The sequence below is a fragment of the Centruroides sculpturatus genome, unplaced genomic scaffold, assembly GCF_000671375.1.
Source record: "Centruroides sculpturatus isolate CEXI.00-Female unplaced genomic scaffold, Cexi_2.0 scaffold180, whole genome shotgun sequence".
Lineage (NCBI taxonomy): Eukaryota > Metazoa > Arthropoda > Arachnida > Scorpiones > Buthidae > Centruroides > Centruroides sculpturatus.
Genome location: NW_019384918.1, coordinates 825,473 through 843,101, shown reverse-complemented (window position 1 = coordinate 843,101; position 17,629 = coordinate 825,473). Strand labels below are relative to the sequence as shown.

At 31.5% G+C, this 17,629-nt stretch overlaps 3 protein-coding genes across 6 annotated transcripts in view; 1 reads left to right on the top strand and 2 right to left on the bottom strand.

Annotated features, from left to right (window-relative positions):
• LOC111631813 overlaps nt 1–17,629 on the top strand; it is a 69,070-nt gene that overhangs the window by 2,833 nt on the left and 48,608 nt on the right. Inside the window, exons 3-4 of the mRNA XM_023376123.1 lie at nt 2,438–2,728; nt 8,015–8,212. Coding sequence (XP_023231891.1) covers nt 2,438–2,728; nt 8,015–8,212 — 489 coding nt within the window. The remainder of the gene's footprint in view (nt 1–2,437; nt 2,729–8,014; nt 8,213–17,629) is intronic.
• On the bottom strand, nt 5,310–9,310 carry LOC111631795 (estrogen sulfotransferase, testis isoform-like). 2 transcript variants are annotated; one of them, XM_023376108.1, is made up of 2 exons: nt 9,236–9,310; nt 5,310–6,430 (listed from the first exon to the last, which is right to left on the bottom strand). In XM_023376108.1, the coding sequence occupies exon 2, from the start codon at nt 6,409–6,411 to the stop codon at nt 5,479–5,481; it is 933 nt and encodes a 310-aa protein (XP_023231876.1). In that variant the 5' UTR covers nt 6,412–6,430; nt 9,236–9,310; the 3' UTR covers nt 5,310–5,478. The 2 variants fall into 2 exon arrangements, with proteins under 2 accessions (XP_023231876.1, XP_023231877.1); XM_023376109.1 differs by lacking the exon at nt 9,236–9,310 and adding an exon at nt 7,314–7,388.
• Nucleotides 13,540–17,532, bottom strand: LOC111631790 (sulfotransferase 1C3-like). 3 transcript variants are annotated; one of them, XM_023376100.1, is made up of 3 exons: nt 17,328–17,532; nt 14,783–14,900; nt 13,540–14,695 (listed from the first exon to the last, which is right to left on the bottom strand). In XM_023376100.1, exon 3 carries the CDS (start codon nt 14,691–14,693, stop codon nt 13,746–13,748), a length of 948 nt encoding a protein of 315 aa, XP_023231868.1. In that variant the 5' UTR covers nt 14,694–14,695; nt 14,783–14,900; nt 17,328–17,532; the 3' UTR covers nt 13,540–13,745. The 3 variants fall into 3 exon arrangements, with proteins under 3 accessions (XP_023231868.1, XP_023231870.1, XP_023231869.1); XM_023376102.1 differs by lacking the exon at nt 17,328–17,532 and adding an exon at nt 17,182–17,199; XM_023376101.1 differs by lacking the exon at nt 17,328–17,532 and adding an exon at nt 15,042–15,366.

Genomic DNA, 17,629 nt, shown 5'->3' with positions numbered 1-17,629 from the left:
ATTTGTAACTGCCGACTTAACCGGCAATTTCGTTAAATTCGGAAAAGAAGATTCGGAGTTTGTGCATTATAAAAAGGAGAAAATTCAGTCTTTTTTAATTAAGAGAGGGGGGAGATTTGTTGCAAGGAAGAGAAATGCCGACAACGATAATGTTGAATTTGTAAGGTGAGACGAACGTTTTAATTGGAATCTCCGAGTAAATAGTTAAACAGATTAAATAATTAGGATATTTTTAAGATTTAATTCGATAAAGCACTTAAAATATAAAAGGGTTCCGTGAAATTAATGAATATTTTATAATATTTAAAAAGGGGCACAATTTCCTTTATTCCCGCAGCACGTGGGAAAACTCGACTGAAAGGGTTTGAGTCATCTTTTGTCTATATTAGAGATGTCCAAACTACGGCCCGCGGGCCAGAGCCGACCCGGCAGGAGATTTTATCCGGCCCACGAATGTTTTTGAAAAATACTGATTTTTTTCGCGCAAACCCGTTTGATTTTCAAAAATGTATATCGAAAATTGAAAAAAAATGCAAAAATTATAGTTGATAAAAAATATTTTTTTAATTTTTAAAAATAATAAAACTGAAAAATATATACATAAAACCTTACTTAAATTTACAGTCGTAAAAATATTGTTTTGGGCTATTGTTCGGTAACTACCGAATTGGTACGAAAGCAGGCGAATAGCGAAGGTACTTTTTTTATTTTAATTTGTTTTTTTAACTCTTTCCACCCTGTGGGCACTAAGAGGGTCTCTTTTTGCAAGCCCATTATGGGTTCGGCCAGGCCCACGATAGGGCTGCCAGGTGGTGAGGGGCGGGGTCCGACATATCCGAACGGACCACCCCCCAAAAATTCCTGGGGATTTTTCAACGTGTTCGGATTCGAGCCCGAGTCCCCCAGAGCGGTAGGTTGCCACCTTGACCACTCGGCCATCCGGCCGCCCTAGCGAAGGTACTGTACACGAATACACGAATTTTATGGGCATTGTATGTGGTAAAAGAATCGAGAGCATTGTATGTGGCATCTCTGCAGTTGACCTCGTGATTGCCTTCTGTTCTGTTGCGCATGACTCATTTGCAAATTGGTATGTGTAAATTCATATTTAATGCATTACAAACTAATTATTTTGAAGTTTAATATTATTTTTTAAGGTTTAAAACAAGAATTTCAAAAATTATTTTTGATATTGACAGGAATTGAAAGGAAATTCGGCTGTTTGAAAATCCATTTAACTGCAACGTTGCCAACGTTTCAAGTCAGTTTCAAGAAATCAAGGAGGAAACTTGCTCGATTTTTACAAATTTTTGAATGCAAAAGAGTTCTAAATTTAAAACAATTTGCTTGTAAATTTATTTCTGTTTCAGACTACCTATATGTGCGAGCAAACCTTTTCCAGGATAAAGTATCTGAAATGAAAGTACAGGACAAATTTATCGGATAATCATTTGCAATCATTGCTTATAATTGGTGTTTCAGATTTTAATCCCAACTTTAATGATAAAGAAATTCTTCAGCAGAAAACACCTTCCATCATTTCCATTAAAAGTTGCAAGAAATAATTTTCTAATTATGTATAATTTAGCCATGTTTGTTTAGTATTGGTGTACCTGTAATTAACTGTAAAAAATAAAATTCAATTCTGCTTTAGTCATAATGAGATTTTTTAATTCACAGATTCATGTGACCCACCGCAAATGTATTTAAATCCCAATCTGGCCCTTGCGGCAAAATGTTTGGACACCACTGGTCTATATCGTTAGACGTAAATTCTCTTTCCTCTCAAACAAGGCGCATTATTTCTCTTTAATGTTATGAGAAAGAAAATACTCGGAGGATTGTATCACTTCTTTTATCATTAACATATCTAATTTATTTTTTAGATTTTCCAGTTCTCCCCTTAAGTATCCCGAAAGGTCGTATGTATATTTATTATTTATATGTCATGTATAAATTTGCCAGATTTCTTTTAAGTAACAAATTAATGATAAAAATTAGTTTTATTTTACAATGTTTGATATTTACGTTTTTTCTTCTAACATATACTTAGGAGGAGTTCAACATTTCAGCCGAAGAATTGCGGATGAAATCTGAAAGTTTGGAAGAATGGAGGGAACATTTACTACTGAGAAAATGGATTTAAAAATCGGAAAGACTTTCTTTGTATAAATTTATCGAGAAAAATGTCTTTGTTAATAAACGTTGAACAATTTTTGTCGGGACCGAAAGAATCGAAGAAATTGTTATAAACGGTTTTTTTCTGCATTTTACGATACATCAGTGTTTTGAAATTGCATTCATTTTAGATTGGATATACATTTATTTTTAAGATATAGCCAATAAGACAAATATTTTTTTCTGTATTTGTGGTTGTATTTATTGATTTATGTTCGATGTTTAAATTCAGATTTATTATCGTTTGACTCTTCTATAGATTTTGTGCATGAAAATGCAAAGAAATTTCGCTGTGAAGATTGTGGAAAAGAATTCCGTTTCAAGTCCAAATTAGAAGGTCATCGCAGGATTCACACGGGAGAAAAGCCATTTCCTTGTCAGTTCTGCGCTCGAAGATTCAGCCATAAGCTGGATTTACTAAGGCACGTTATGATTCATTCTGGAGAGAAACCTTTTACCTCAAGGAAGAGAAATGCCGACAACGATATGCGACCATTGCAAGCGGAAATGCGACCATTGCAAGCGGAGCTTTACACGACGCCATCATCTAGTATATCATCTTCGCATTCACACAGGAGAAAAGCCATTTGCTTGTGATCACTGCAAACGGAAATTTTCAAGGAAAGATAATTTAATAACGCATCTTCGCATTCACACAGAGCAAAAGACTTGAAAATTGTCTTGAAAATTTAGCTTAAGTTAACACAGGAAACGCCTTTCGAATAAATATTCGTAAAGACCTTTTTCAAATTTTGAATATTTTAGAATTCTTCCAGTATTTATTTTATGGATGTTCTTTCAAAACGTATAATCTGATTTAAATATTTGTTTTATGTAATTTTTGTAGTTATGACAATAAAGTGTTGTCGAATTGTAAGATTGAATTTTTTTATTGTATTTAAGAAATAAAGAAATTTCGTTACAAGAAAGGAAAATGATGACATTCATCTTTGAATAACAAGTGACTGAAGTTATGATTTACCTTTTGAATCGTTGAATGCAAAGTCTGACTTATATTTGATATTTAACGTTATGACGTGGAAAATACTCGGAGGTTGACATCACGTTATAGTTTGTTTAGTAAAAGAAAAAACCTGTGTGTATGGGCACACAACAAAAAATATTACAATCATAAATATTAATTCCAACAAAATAAATTAATGTTCATAATACAGCGCATAGTAATAAGCATGTTAAGTAACACATATTACTATTTTTTGTTTTACACGTATATATTACAAAGTATGGAAAAATGCAAAAAAAAGTAACTTGTTAGATAACATTTGTATTCATCGCGTAATGTATACGTTATCTTAAAATTTAAATACGATAAGACTAGAATTAAGGCCGAAAGTACTCTTTTTTACGATTTTTTCAAAATAAATTTACAAATGAAATGAAGGAGAATTTCGATAAGAAAATTCTCACATCCTCAAAGTTATTTTCGTAACGTTAATACAATTAGGAATTAAATGAAAGAATAAAAAGTATTTTAAATGAAAATTAACGAGTGTCAAATTGAATAAATAATTAGCAAAAGTTGAGAATTATATTGCACCATCCAAGTGTTAAAATTATTTGTATAATATTTATAATAACATTCTCTCCGTTACGGCGTTAATATGAGAATTCAAATTGCATTTGTCAAAGAAATTTCCTAATCGACAATCGCACTTAAATGTCTTTAATCCCGTGTGAAAGCGAAGATATTCCCTCAGTGTTAAGCTTCGTTTGCAAAGGTGAAAGTTTTCCGGAATGAATCTTCAAGTGTCTTCGTAGATTGAAAAATTGAATGATTTCCCACATAACTGGTAAGAGAACGGCTTTTCTCCTATACGAATCCTATTACGACATTGTAAGTATGACGAATTCCTCAAGAATATATAATTTAATGACTTTTATTACATTTATAAAATTAATTCCGAAATTCTATTATAAAGCTTATACCATTAATAGTAATAATGTTATACAATTACAGAAGATTTTTCAAATGAACTTTCAATATAAAATTGCTACTCGCTATAAATTGTAACTATATTTCATTGAAATTATATCTTATGTAATTTCGAAAGAAAATGTACATATTTTTATACACTAAATATTGTAAATAAATAATGAAAATTTTTGAATTGAAATGTTCTAAAATATTGATATTTTGTTAATTTACAGAATATTCTTGCATCTAAAATGCACTGATTATAATTATAATATACCAGTTCAACTTTATTTTATTTCTTATAATTATTCGTGGTAAACGTAATAACGTTTATCTATAGATTATTAAAATATATATATAAATTTAAATATTAATTTCATTAATTAATATTATCAAAAAGAATTTATCAAAGGTTAGGTTTTTACTTCGTATGTGTAACAATGGGTTAATTCTTTACGTTCATATACAACGGATGATCGGTTAGCAGAAACTGTCTACTATTTAAGCAATTACACACGTGGAGAAAACCCAGTAAACTTCACGTGGCCAGCTCGTACTAGTGAGGCGCGAACCCACGACCGAACTCCCAGTGTTTAGAGTACTGAAGACTGGTTGGCCGCCTGTGGGCGAACGGGAGAGACGAAGGTTAAATCAAAAGATACACTTTTTTACGCTTCTCGCAATGGGCATATGTTGTAAATGATTAAATTCCATCGTATTTAATTCTAAGTGGGTTTGTCAAATGATGCAACGAAGCGAACATATATCAACGTTAACCGACCTTTGAATTCATTTCTATAAAAGAAAATAAACAAGTAACGAGTTGCTTAACTTTTCCGGGCACGTTTGCTGGCGCCATCTGTTATCATACTTTATTTTTAATAGTTTTGTATTTTTAACTATTATAAAATGTCAAAAAGCTTAATTTTGAGGGTAGAAACGAATTTAATAGGAAGAAAAGTATTTTTTATCATTTTTAGAAATTGGACTAATTAACGAAGAAAGCCATTGATTTGAAACAAAGCTTGATTGAGTAAATGGAGTAAAAAGTTTACTGAGAATTTAATGTAATTTATTATACCTGTTTGTTTTATATTCGGTACAAAGGATGTATAGTTGTACTAATAAATACATCATATACATAATAGCTCATTTTAAAGATTAGTTTTTAATAATAATTGTAAAATATAGAAAACCATACAAAATGATAACATAATTATTAAATTATTTTCGTGTAAATTTAATACAATTCGTCAATAATATTACTCAGATTATCTCACAGATAACCTTGTAATGTGAATTATTTATTAAACGTTATATTAAAATTTATTATATAGCCTTTAAAGGTTTTTATTATAATATTTTTATAAAATATCTTTCCATAAATTCATTACGTCGCTATTTTTCGTTTTTTCGGCAATTTTTTCGTCCAGTAGCTTTATTTGCTTTTCATTGAAATGATTTTTCCAGTCTCCTACGATTCCTTTTCTCACAAAATCCCCATTTGCTTTATTTTCTATATTTTCACTCGATAATTTCATTATTTCTATCAATGTATCGGGTAAATCTCTATTTTTAAAAACTTTATGTCCATTTACAAGCGCTTCTATTGCTTTATTAGTATGTTTCTTCATGTAATCGAAGCTACTGTAATAAACGATGTTCTCTAATATAGTAGGATTTTCTAAAATACATTTCTCATATTCTTCTCCAATAAATTTCGAGATTTTCATAATTTCTCCTCTAATATCTTTCTTTAAATTCTCATAAGTAACAAAATGCACGTTTTTATCGTTTCTATGCTGATACCATTCAAGAAGATGGTCGAAATAATCGCCATATCCTATACTTCCTTCTATAAACCCATCAAAAAATTTATCAAAACTTAAATCTGTATCTTTGGGTAATAATAACTTCATGTGATAATAATAGGACACGCAACAATCTTTAGGATTTCTTGCCACGTATATATATTTGGCTTCATCCGAATGCGATATTGCATAATACGGTACATGTGTTTTTATTATTTTCGCCTTTGATTCTTCGATATAATCAGCACCCAACAGTTCTATACATGGGCACCCTAAAAAGAAATCTAAAGGATCTTCTGACACTTGGCCTTTTCTTAGGATTAACAAAGCTATGGTTTGCATCCAAGAAGTTCCGCATTTTGGATAAGCTGCAATGTAAATTTGTCCAGGTTTTGCTTTGTAATTCAAAACTGATCGAACAGATTTTCCTGATAATACTTTTGGCATTGGCACTCCTTTAATAGATATATAAAAACTGTTTTCCATTTTCACTCTTTAATAACACCTGTAAAAATTTAAAAGAAGAATTATGTATATTTGCTTTATCTAACTCCATATTCAAGTCTTTCCATTTCGTTACTAAGAAAACATTTAGTTATATACAGAAAAATAAAGGATTTTTAAAAATATTAATCATGCTGTAATTCTAGTTATATTTAAAAAATAAACGTGGGATAAACTTAAAATCAAGCGATTATATTAAAAACAAAATACAGTATATAGGGTAATCATAATTAAAGAGTATGTGTACGGCTCTCTGCAGCAAGAAGTATAAAGAAAATCTTTGTGAAAGTTAGTGTACAATACATACTATTCTGAGAGAGCGGTTTGGTATTTTTGGGAATTAATTGTACTTCAGAATTCAGCATCTAGAAGGAAATTTTGCGCTGCCATTCTTCTAGTGTGCGTGTTTCTATGTTTTGTAATATATTTCGGATGTTAAGAAACAACATATAATAATTTTATTTTAATTACAGACTGTAGAACTGACTATTATATCAAAGATAGGGGCTCGTCTCCATGTTTAAGAATTGCATTCCCTGCATCACGCAATCGACATAAGAACATGTGCATTGAATTGTTGCACGTGTAAAATAGTGTCAATTACGTTCGAAACTTTGTTCTAATAAAGGGATCTATTTAAGTAGCCCCATATTCGAAAGTCACATTGGTTATGATCATGGTGGCAATGACGTTAGCAATGATCCTGTAATCACCCTGCAAAAAAACTTGGTTTCAATAAGGCTCGCATATTGCCATAATGACAAAGTTTTGATCTATGTCTTTGTATCTAGTGGCTTGAACTTGGTTTAAATGTAGTTTTCGTAAAAACGAAAAACAGAACGAAGAAAGAAGAATCAATGATAAAGGATGCTGTAAAACCATACCACAACGTTTCTTGAGTAAGTGCAATGAAATTTGTCGGTAAACGTGAGGATTCTTGTCAGACAAAATACGACAGTTGTAAGTGCCCACGTCACCATGTAAACTAAACAGCCTCATCTTTCCACAGAATTCCTCCGAGTACCTACACTTTAATTATGATCAATTTGTATTTTTATTTTCCCGGCTGTTATATATAACAAATGAAAAATATGGCAATCGGTCAAGAAATGACCTCTCAGATTTTTAAATTTTTGGACTTAGGACACCTTGAAACATCGAGAAAGTAAAAACATTCGGGGGTAATTTCTGTATGATGTTACTGTGTTTACAGGGGGCACGAGTTTGTTGTATCTTATGTACTTTTAAAGTTTACACTTATATGTTATTACTTGACTCGCATAAGGTATTGTTTACAATACAAATATTGTAAGCATACATTCTTTAGTAACAAATTATGAAATATTTATTGTTGTATTTATGAAAAATTTGCGTATAATAAAAAAAAGTACGTCGCCCTTCGTAAAGTAAATTCTATGCGGAAAAAACATTCTTTTCTAGTACTTGTTTTTGAAACTTGACACCTAACTATATTCTAATCGGTGTTATATTTAATAGTAACTATTGTTGACTATGAAAACTGACATGCACAATTTTCAAAAGTCTATTGTACTGTACATCAAGTGTTATTTCACATTCATTGCAGATAATATTATTGCTCTTGGAAGTAGTGGGAAACCTATATATGAACAAATTGATCTCCTCAACAGAGGAAACCAGAAACTTTGTGATTCACAGGCACTGCTGCAAAAAAGTGAAGAAAGAGTGCTTCAAAAAAGACTTAGATTAAAGTGCTTGTTTGTTGTGACTGATATTTTGGCAGGAAAGAAGAGCAAAACTGAAAGTGAATTCCCAGTTCCTCTTCTTCCAAGGTCGAAATACTGTCCATTCATCATCTTCAGATGTGGAACATTTTTTCTCTGCGTATAAATTAATTCTCAGTGACAAACGTTGAAACTTTTCTATTGTAAATTTGGAAAAAGTGCTTGTAATATATTATGAAGCTAACTATGGGAAACGGAGCGAATAAAAAATGTAAAGATAATTGTTTGTCTATTTTTGTGTTTGCATCATTCTGAATACGCGCATTTTTGTTTGGAATACATATGTTAAATAAAAAAAAATTCATCGTCCTGATAAGTAGGTTAATTGTTCATTGTGCAAATTTTGACTGCTTGCTTTTTGTTTATAAAGCCTAAACGACGCAATTTAAGAGCTTATTTTAAGCGCCTAAAACGCCACTTTTAAGAGCCTAGATGCCCTCTGTCTAGTAATAAGTTAAAGTAAGAGAGAGAGAGACAAAACTCTAGAGGTCGAGAGAGGGGACCCAGGTCATTTATCTCTATATACAAGTTTAAAAGATTATTGCATTATAGATTTCAAATAATAAAACTTGAGAGAAAATAAAAGAGTTTTGTTGATAATACACGTGAAAAACAATAAAACGAATATTTTTAAAACGTTTTTCAGGTATGTGGCCCGGTCTAATTGAGGTATTGTCTAGTAAAAGACACTCAATAAACTATAAAACAAATATATGCTAATTCCCTTTGAAGTTTTTAGTGTAAATATAATAAAAATACAGTATTAACTTTTAATGGTAATAAACAGTTTTATTTATTTCTTCATTTATAATCATTAAGTGATGCTATACTGTATACTACGGACCTATAAAACGGCATATTTTATTCAGAAAAGGATGATATTAACGTTTAGAAATATGTAAAACCTTATATTAAAAGAAAAGTTAATATTTGTAATTTAATTGCCCGTGATTTACAGAATTATATTAATTTATTAACCCACGTCATAAAGTTGAGAAACACCGATAATTAATAAATAGAAAAATTGTTTAGTGGTAACTTACCTTCAATTTTAAAATCAAACGAGTAGTTTAGCTCTACTAACTTCAACTGAGGGACGATCTACGTTTACAGGTTATCATTCAGCTTAATTAAGCCACGTGATCAATGACCTCAGAGAGGTTTATATTACATTTATTTGCATCATCACCTTGCAACATATTCTCTTGTTTTTGTAACATTATTTTTTTTATATTTTGAATAAATATATTGAAAATAACTTAAATATTTTATCAATCACATAAATTAAATTTATATCTAGGGCTCCAAATATTTTTAAAGTTCTTGAAAACAACGAAATAGACTAGAAGTTCGTTAGTCCGGTATCAGATAATCCAGAATATCTGGTAATCCGGAACCTCTGAAAAGTAGCCGATAACTCGGAATTAACTGATAATAATCCGGCTTAGACACGTGATGCACTAACGACCCCGTCTGGAATTTTAGTACGTGTTTGGAAAACAAATATATTCATTTCTGTACACTATTATGAAAACAAAAACTACATGCCAAAGATGCCTCGGCATAGGGTGGTGTTTTTCAACCTTCTTCTAACAGTGGCATCACAAACTTGGTAGAATCTTTCTTGTGGCATCCCTACTTCTTTATTAATGTAGCATTTTTTTGTGGCTTGTTAGCTTTTTAGGGGCCGCCCATAAATTACGTCAGCATTTTTCTTGAAATTTTTACTCCCCCTTTCCTCTTGTCCCAGTTCGTCCAAGTCTCTGTAACCCCCTCCCTTGTTCGGTCGTCCTACGAAACTCGATTCCACTTAAAATCTTTACCAGTTTATGAATGATAGACACCAAAAACGTTGAAATAAATATTATAAAATGCATAAAGTGTATAGAAGTTAATGAAATAACTGACGCCCAACCTCTCCCCTCCCCTTATCCGACTTGTAGTAATCCTCTTCCTCCCTTCCAGTGTAGACTTTATTTAAGGACATCCTTAATACAAGGACGCCCTTGTATGAAGCCCGGTGGTAGAGAAATCCCCTTTTATGGAAGTGTTAAGCACTATATTTCGCGGACCCCTTATATGTTGTTGTGGCATCCTAGTGTGCCGCGACATTCCAACGATGATCAAATACTCTATGTATCTAGCTATAAACAAAATAATTTGCTCGAAATATAAAAGTTTTATATTATTTCCGCATTCATTAACAATAACATAGTCAGATTTTAAAATATTTCTCTATGCAAACGTTTTCAGTTACCTGTAATTTAAACACAATATAAGTTGGAGCTTCAAGCTCTGGGTTGATGCCGTATCATACGCTTATATAATTTTATAATTGTAGATGTATCAGTAAAATATTTTAATTTAGAAATAATATTAATGACACGAGAAAAAAGTTCATTAATACATTAATTTCATCATACCAATTACAGTGTATAATAATTCCAATGGTATTAGAATTATGTACAAAATTTTCCATAAACGCTTTAAGTAAACCTATTCTTTCATATTTGTTCATGGACCTGAACCATAGTTTTGGCATCATTGGCATAGAGTATTAATAACGTAAAAATGATGCGTATACTTTAGCTAAAAGAATTAGTTTTAATAATTAGGGGAGATCGGGGCAAGATCGGCATGTTAAGCTTTACTTAAATTTTGTGTAATAAATACTGCTGTAAACTGAAAAAAAAGCTTTGCATATTGTCTATTGGAATGTTACCTTACTATAGAACTGGTTAAAATCAGTTTGGAAATAAAAATAATTAAAATAATTACAACTTTACAAGAAGAGAGAAATTGACGAAGTTGCCCCGGGTATAGGGGCAAGATCGGCAACTTCTCTCTTTTTGTAAAGTTGTAATTATTTTAATTATTTTTATTAAAGTTGCCCCTGGTATAGGGGCAACAGTAATGGGGCAAGATAGGCACGTATATAAAATTATGTTATTAACAATGTATAAGTTGGAATTCACTATTAAAACAAAGAAATACAAATCCAACACCCATTTAATATTATTACAACGAAATGCAAGTTCAAAGACATATATACATGAATAACAAATGCAAACATGTTTTCATTTATCATCTGTTTGATTTTTATCCTTTGCTTCTAATGTGGCTTTATGTTGCCGATCTTACCCCGCTAGTCATGATTTCGAAACATTAAGTACAACCCTGAGAACAGAATGCCAAGCCACGATCTGGCCACGTGAATAAGTTGAAGTTACATCCTTCTAACAGGAAAAGTAACTTTCGTTATCATGGAATTATAACAAAACCTGCCAATTCAATATAAATGGAAAAAAAATATTATATGGAATTGAACGAAAATGAAAATTTGCTTGATAATTCAACTACGCGTGTTGGAGAACAATAAAAACACTACACTCAACAAGCCAACAATAAAACTCAACTGCCTAACCTCTAACCAAAGTCTTCTTTTAATTTGTTTTTTAAAAAAAGCGCTTGACAAACTTGCCCCGCATGCCGAAGTTGCTCCGATCTCCCCTATATGTAATTGTCTATATTGTAAATCGGTTAATGATGTTCTATTTTCAATTTATACCTAGAAAAAACTGGAATTAAATGTATTAAATTATTCTTCAAATTTTTAAATAACATAGAATCGTTTTTTCTTTCTTAAATTTTGCTATTTTAGGTTAAGTTAGGTTAGGTTAGGTTTTTTAGTGGTTTTAGGCTCCTTACCGCTCAGAGAACACAAAGAGGCCAAGAATGTTATGTTTTGAAGGGTGTACTGGGGTTAGTGCCCCTAAGTGGGCTCATAGATGTCCCAAGTAGGGCTCAGAGTTGCTAGTCCCTTGTGAGGGCTCATAAAATTTACGTTTTATTAGGTTAGGTTACGTTAGGATTAGTTATAGGTTCAGGATACACGATGTTTTAGAAATAGATGAACAATGGAAGACTGCTCACACAATCGACTATAATGCATTAATATACTATATGAAGATTGAGACACGTATGATAATAAATTTCGTATATTTGTTACTTATACCAATTTGTTTAAAAAAATAATAATAAATATATTATAAAATATGCGGAAATTTTTAAGCTGTAATGAAAGAATAAAGCGTATTTTGACTATTTGATCGGTTATTTGGATTATTTCATGCGAGCAGGTTAATCAGATCGAGCGTGTTTTGATCTTTATGTGTAATTCAATCATATCTGTTATAATTGTTTTTTATTTTAAAAAATATTCCAATAATTACAAAACATACTTGGTTACTAAAAAATTTTATAAAAATAATCATGATCATGTAATTTCAATTTGCAGAACATGATAGAAATTCTTGTTTTTGCTATTGATGTAAGGATATCGAAAAGTTAGAAAAGTTTCGTTTTACGTGTATTTAATTATAAATTATATATATATATATATAGTTATCAAATTTTAACGTTTTTTACAGTTGCAAAAGTGAGCATGACATATATATGTTAATAGATAAAGTAGAAAAAAATGCATAAAATTCGTTGAATGTCTTTGTTTTCCTTCCGTTTATTACGGATGATTTGCGAGTTTCAGCACTCAATTACTAATTTTACAAAGATTTTATAATATTTTTCAAATCTAATTCACAAAAACTAATGTCACAGAAAACCGCAGTTGAAAACTCGTGACTGATTTTTGGTTTGACGAATAATTTATGGATGAGAAATGAAAGGCAGACTTCAGTTTAGCACTCTGATGAATTCCTTTCTCTATTATATATTATATAAATAATTTTCTGATGTTTAAGTAGCTAAAATTTTATTTAAAATTTATAAAATTAACGACAATTTATTATTTAAAAAGATTTCAGACAAAACTGAAATAAAAATTATATGCCTTTACATATCTGTCACATTCACAGGAACACAGTTAACACGAGAAGAGCCGATCGTTTGTTTTGAGTTTCTTCTCTGTTTACGAATATTTAAAAGTTTTTACAATTTTTTAAGAAATATTTTCACAAGAATTCGGTGCCAGAAGGACTTTTAATGAATTTACGTGAATTAAAACGAATGAAGAGGCTTTATTTAAAAAAATAACTTTTGTATTATTAATTATTATAAAGTGGCAAAAGGCTCGTGACACTAGACCAGCTAATAACAGACACCTAAAGTTTTACATAATAGGCTTTGTTTACCCCAGCAAAAAGGGTGTACACGATATAATGTTGGAAAGCTTTTTCAGTTAAGAAGTACAACGTTTTATTAGCAACTCTATAAAGTTGACAGAAATTTCTGTAGTTATGATAATTATCAATGTTCTTAAATATTTTAATTAAAAAAATGAGTAAAAATATTTACTGCTACAAACAATATATTTATTTCTGTTTAAATTACATATGATATATTGTTACAGAAAGATAGTTATGATTTAAACCGTATACAATAGTTTCTTGTGATTATATTGTAACTTAAATTTTTTTTTTTTTGAAAATTCTAATATATTTATATAACATTATTATTATTATTGAAAAGTAACATTTATAATAAAAATTATGATTTATTTTTTAAAAATGTAATAAAAGTCATTAAATTACATATTTAATTGTTTTCAAAAATGTCTTTCCACAAATTCATAACGTCACTGTCTTTTGTTCTTTCCATAATTTTTTCATTTAACAATCGTATTTGTTCTTCGTTAAAGTGATTTTCCCAATCGCCAACAATTCCTTTTCTAACAAGAGTCCCGTTTTCTGTATTGTTTTTCTTTTTATTTAAATTTTGTACAACTTTCATTATCCCTGGAGGTAAATTTTGGCTTTCAAGCCATGTTTTGTCTATGTCGAAAAACACATCAACGTTCTTCTTGCTGCTTTCCTTCATATAATCGAAACTGCTGTAATAAATAATATTTTCTAATATGGTTGGATCATTCAAAATACTTTTTTCGTATTCTTCCCCCATGAATTTCGCTATTTTCAATACTTCTCCTTTAATATCTTTCTTGAGATCTTCGTATGTTACAAAATGAACGTTGCTGTCATTTTTATGTTCGTACCATCCGAGAAGGTGATCGAAATAATCGCCTCCTCCTAAATTACCATGGAGAAATGCCTCAAAAAATTCTTGAAAACTTAATTCTTTCTGGGGAAATGGAAGTAATTTCATGAAATGATAATAAGAAACGCAGCAATCTCTAGGATTTCTGGTAGTGTAAATATATTTAGCTTCTGGAGAAAAAGGAATAGCAGAAAATGGTAAATGTGTTTTTATGGCTAATGGTTTTGCCATTTCTATGTATTCTCCTCCCACAATTTCTAAATACGGACAATCTAAAACGAAATTTAAAGGATCTTCCAATATTTGACCTTTTCCATGTATTAAGTTGACTATATAATGCATCCAAGTTGTTCCACATTTCGGATAACTAACGAAAAACAAATCTCCAGGTTTCGCTTTATAATTCATTCCAGATAAAACTGATTCTTCAGAGAAAAACGTAAACGTACGTATTCCACCCACTTCCTGATAATATTTAATCTTCTCCATTACTATAAATTCATTATTTTATATTATATTAAGTATAGATTATAATTGAATAATTATTTATTACGTTTAATATGAAGTGTTTTACTTACTGCTTTCTCGTACGCTAGTAATATCCAATGTACACAGATAGATTTACGGAGTGTTAAGAATTGGAAATGAACGTCGTATCTAATGCCTTTAGTTATTATTCGTATTCTTTTTTCAAAACTGCAAGATATAAAATTGATAATTATACACACGTATATGTAAACGTTAAGTTAAACAACCCAAACTGGAATGACGGCTCTGTGTCTAAAAATCGGTGTGACGACTGAAACAAGAGAAGAAAAAGAAGAGGTTTTTGAATACCTCGACCATACGGAACATTCCAATTTTCAACGCTGACTTAACGATGATCTCAACAGGTATGTTGACCGCTATTTCCCAATGAATTATAAGTAATTGGAGCAACATTTCAATGATAAATAGCGACAATGCAGGAGATGCACGTTACTGTCGATAATAAAACATATCACTTTGTGGTTGATGAAAAAACAGCAAGAATGAAGACGATTTTAAAAAATTCAATAACATTTCGAGTAAACAATAAATTCATCTTTCATTGTTTTTGTCAGACTACAGTTATTGTTTTTATAAATTTTAATGAAATTCTTCTATTTAATTGTTTACATATATATATATTCAATGATAGATCAATCAACATCTGAGAGATCGGAAACAAATGTACCGGTATATTAAGTAATAATACACAGTAAGGATACTTTGTAATTATTATATCATTTGATGAGCCTGGCCAACCAGCAAATATATCTATAAATTGTAATTTTGCATCACATACAGCCTGTAGAATGACAGAAGTGAATTTTTTTCTGTTGAAATGTGCAACCTTTTTATTTTTGAGGGCTGTAAATGGAATCGTTGTCATTAAAAATATTGCAAGATGCCGTAATAGCAGAGGAAATGATACACTCGTCCTCCATCTTGCTGAGAATGGAATTATGAGAACTAAGCACTTCGTACTCGACGATGACGTCAAATTGTTGACTTCAACACTCGCGTTGAAAATTGAAATGTCCCGTTAGTATAAGCGACAAGTAGTTTCACGTGAAGTAACGGTTTGTCCCCTAAGTTAAGCAGAGTATGTGCGACTTTGTATCAGACGGTAGCAAGGGAAATCACTAGACACTAGAATTAGCAGAACGGTTTAGTTAGTTTGTTTGTTTAGTCAAGTTTCGGCAACGCAACACTTGGGCGATCTGCCTACGGGAATACCTTCCGGGAGGATCTTTTTAAGGGTAACTGGCCCCTATTCAGGCGTTACAAACGTGGAAAATACCTCAATTCAATATTTTTATTGCTGTAGAAGATAGTACAACACCGGTACCGCATGTAGCACAACCGGTGAGTGGAGAAAACCTGGAAAACTCAACGTGGCCAAGCCGTTCTAGGCAAGACGCGAAACTACGACCAGAACTCCCAGTGTTCGGGAAACGAAACTGCTTGGCCACTGATGGCCGCTCGGCCAAACTGCACATTACAATTTTCATAAACTATGGAACGAAATAAATATTGAGGTTATAAAATATGAGTATTTTTGTGATTTTATTCAAAATGAGAAAACGCATTATGACTAACAACATTCTATGCGGGACAAGGCTCATACATTCATGAACGTTGTTCAATTATCTGCACTTGTTCTTTGTATATTCTGATTATTGATAAAATGTAAACAACATCCATATTTCAAGTTGTATCTTTTGTTACTATATTTACAGTTTATGGATTTTATTATGTATTTAATTAAAGAGAAAAAAAGAATGTAGTTTCTGTAATTGAAAGTATGTAATACAAACAGAATCTTATTTCTAGTCCTAACAGATAGTATTATATTTTAGAAACGCTGGATAAAGGTACACAAGAACTGGAAGAATTGGGCACTGGTTAATAAACAAAACGATAAAAAAATTTTATTTTACTTTTTGTATATTATTGAGCTATCGATTTGTCGCTCAAATGACCAAAGCATCGTATCCTAACATTCAGTATTGCTCGCTCACCAGCATTTCCCTCGGAGACTGCAATGGCGCTAGCTACAAGATGACGTTTCGAAGTGCCACACGATAAAAGGGACCTCTAAGTGAAATTACTTGTCACTTATACTATACCTTAACCATTGAACACAAGCTTCTAGAAGAAAGACGAGAAGACAGCAAGTTTAACGACGGAAATTGAAAGACGAAGAAGAAACTTTACACTTATCTGGGTGGCCGCACGTTGGGGATCGCCCTCCATTATCTCTCCTGATCTTAAATCTACTTCTTATAACGATTCTAATAATTCTCCTAATTTTAAAGTTCCTAACTCGACTAGAATCGACCTTTTAACTCGACTATAGCCTTATTCCGCCTTACCGATAGTTTGAAAAAGTCGAACCCCACTCCTGAAAAACCAATTTGTGAGTAGCCCCTGAGGTAGCACGAAGTCGTACCTCTTTCGAGTCGCGTTACAAGCTGGTTAAATTAAGCCTGCCCGCTGGTCAAAGGGTGGATTGTCTAATTCGAGATGCTATCGACCTTTCGCGCGGAGGTGAATGGATGCGCGCCCAGAGAGAGTTTACAATATTCGTTATCATACCTTTAGGGTTGTGGTTAAAGAATGACGTGACCTAGATCTGGACGTGACGTACGCTCTCCACTCGGACGGCTCAAGACGTACGGAGATGACGGACCCCCTTCTATCGTCACCATTCTTTTATATCTCAAGTCACGTCATTGGTTTTCGCCAATCGCAAATTTTTTTGCTGTAAGTTGTTATTCATTCTCGGGTTCCGGAGAGAAAGGAAACGTCTCCGGGGAAGGAAATGTGTTCATCCGTTTGATATAAGATGGAGGGTTTCTTTCTAAATAAATTGATTCTTTGTTTAATTTTAATGTTTA

Excerpts from the sequence above, each read along its gene's own strand:
- LOC111631795 (XM_023376108.1), bottom strand. The coding sequence starts at position 6,411 with ATGGAAAACAGTTTTTATATATCTATTAAAGGAGTGCCAATGCCAAAA.
- LOC111631790 (XM_023376100.1), bottom strand. The coding sequence starts at position 14,693 with ATGGAGAAGATTAAATATTATCAGGAAGTGGGTGGAATACGTACGTTT.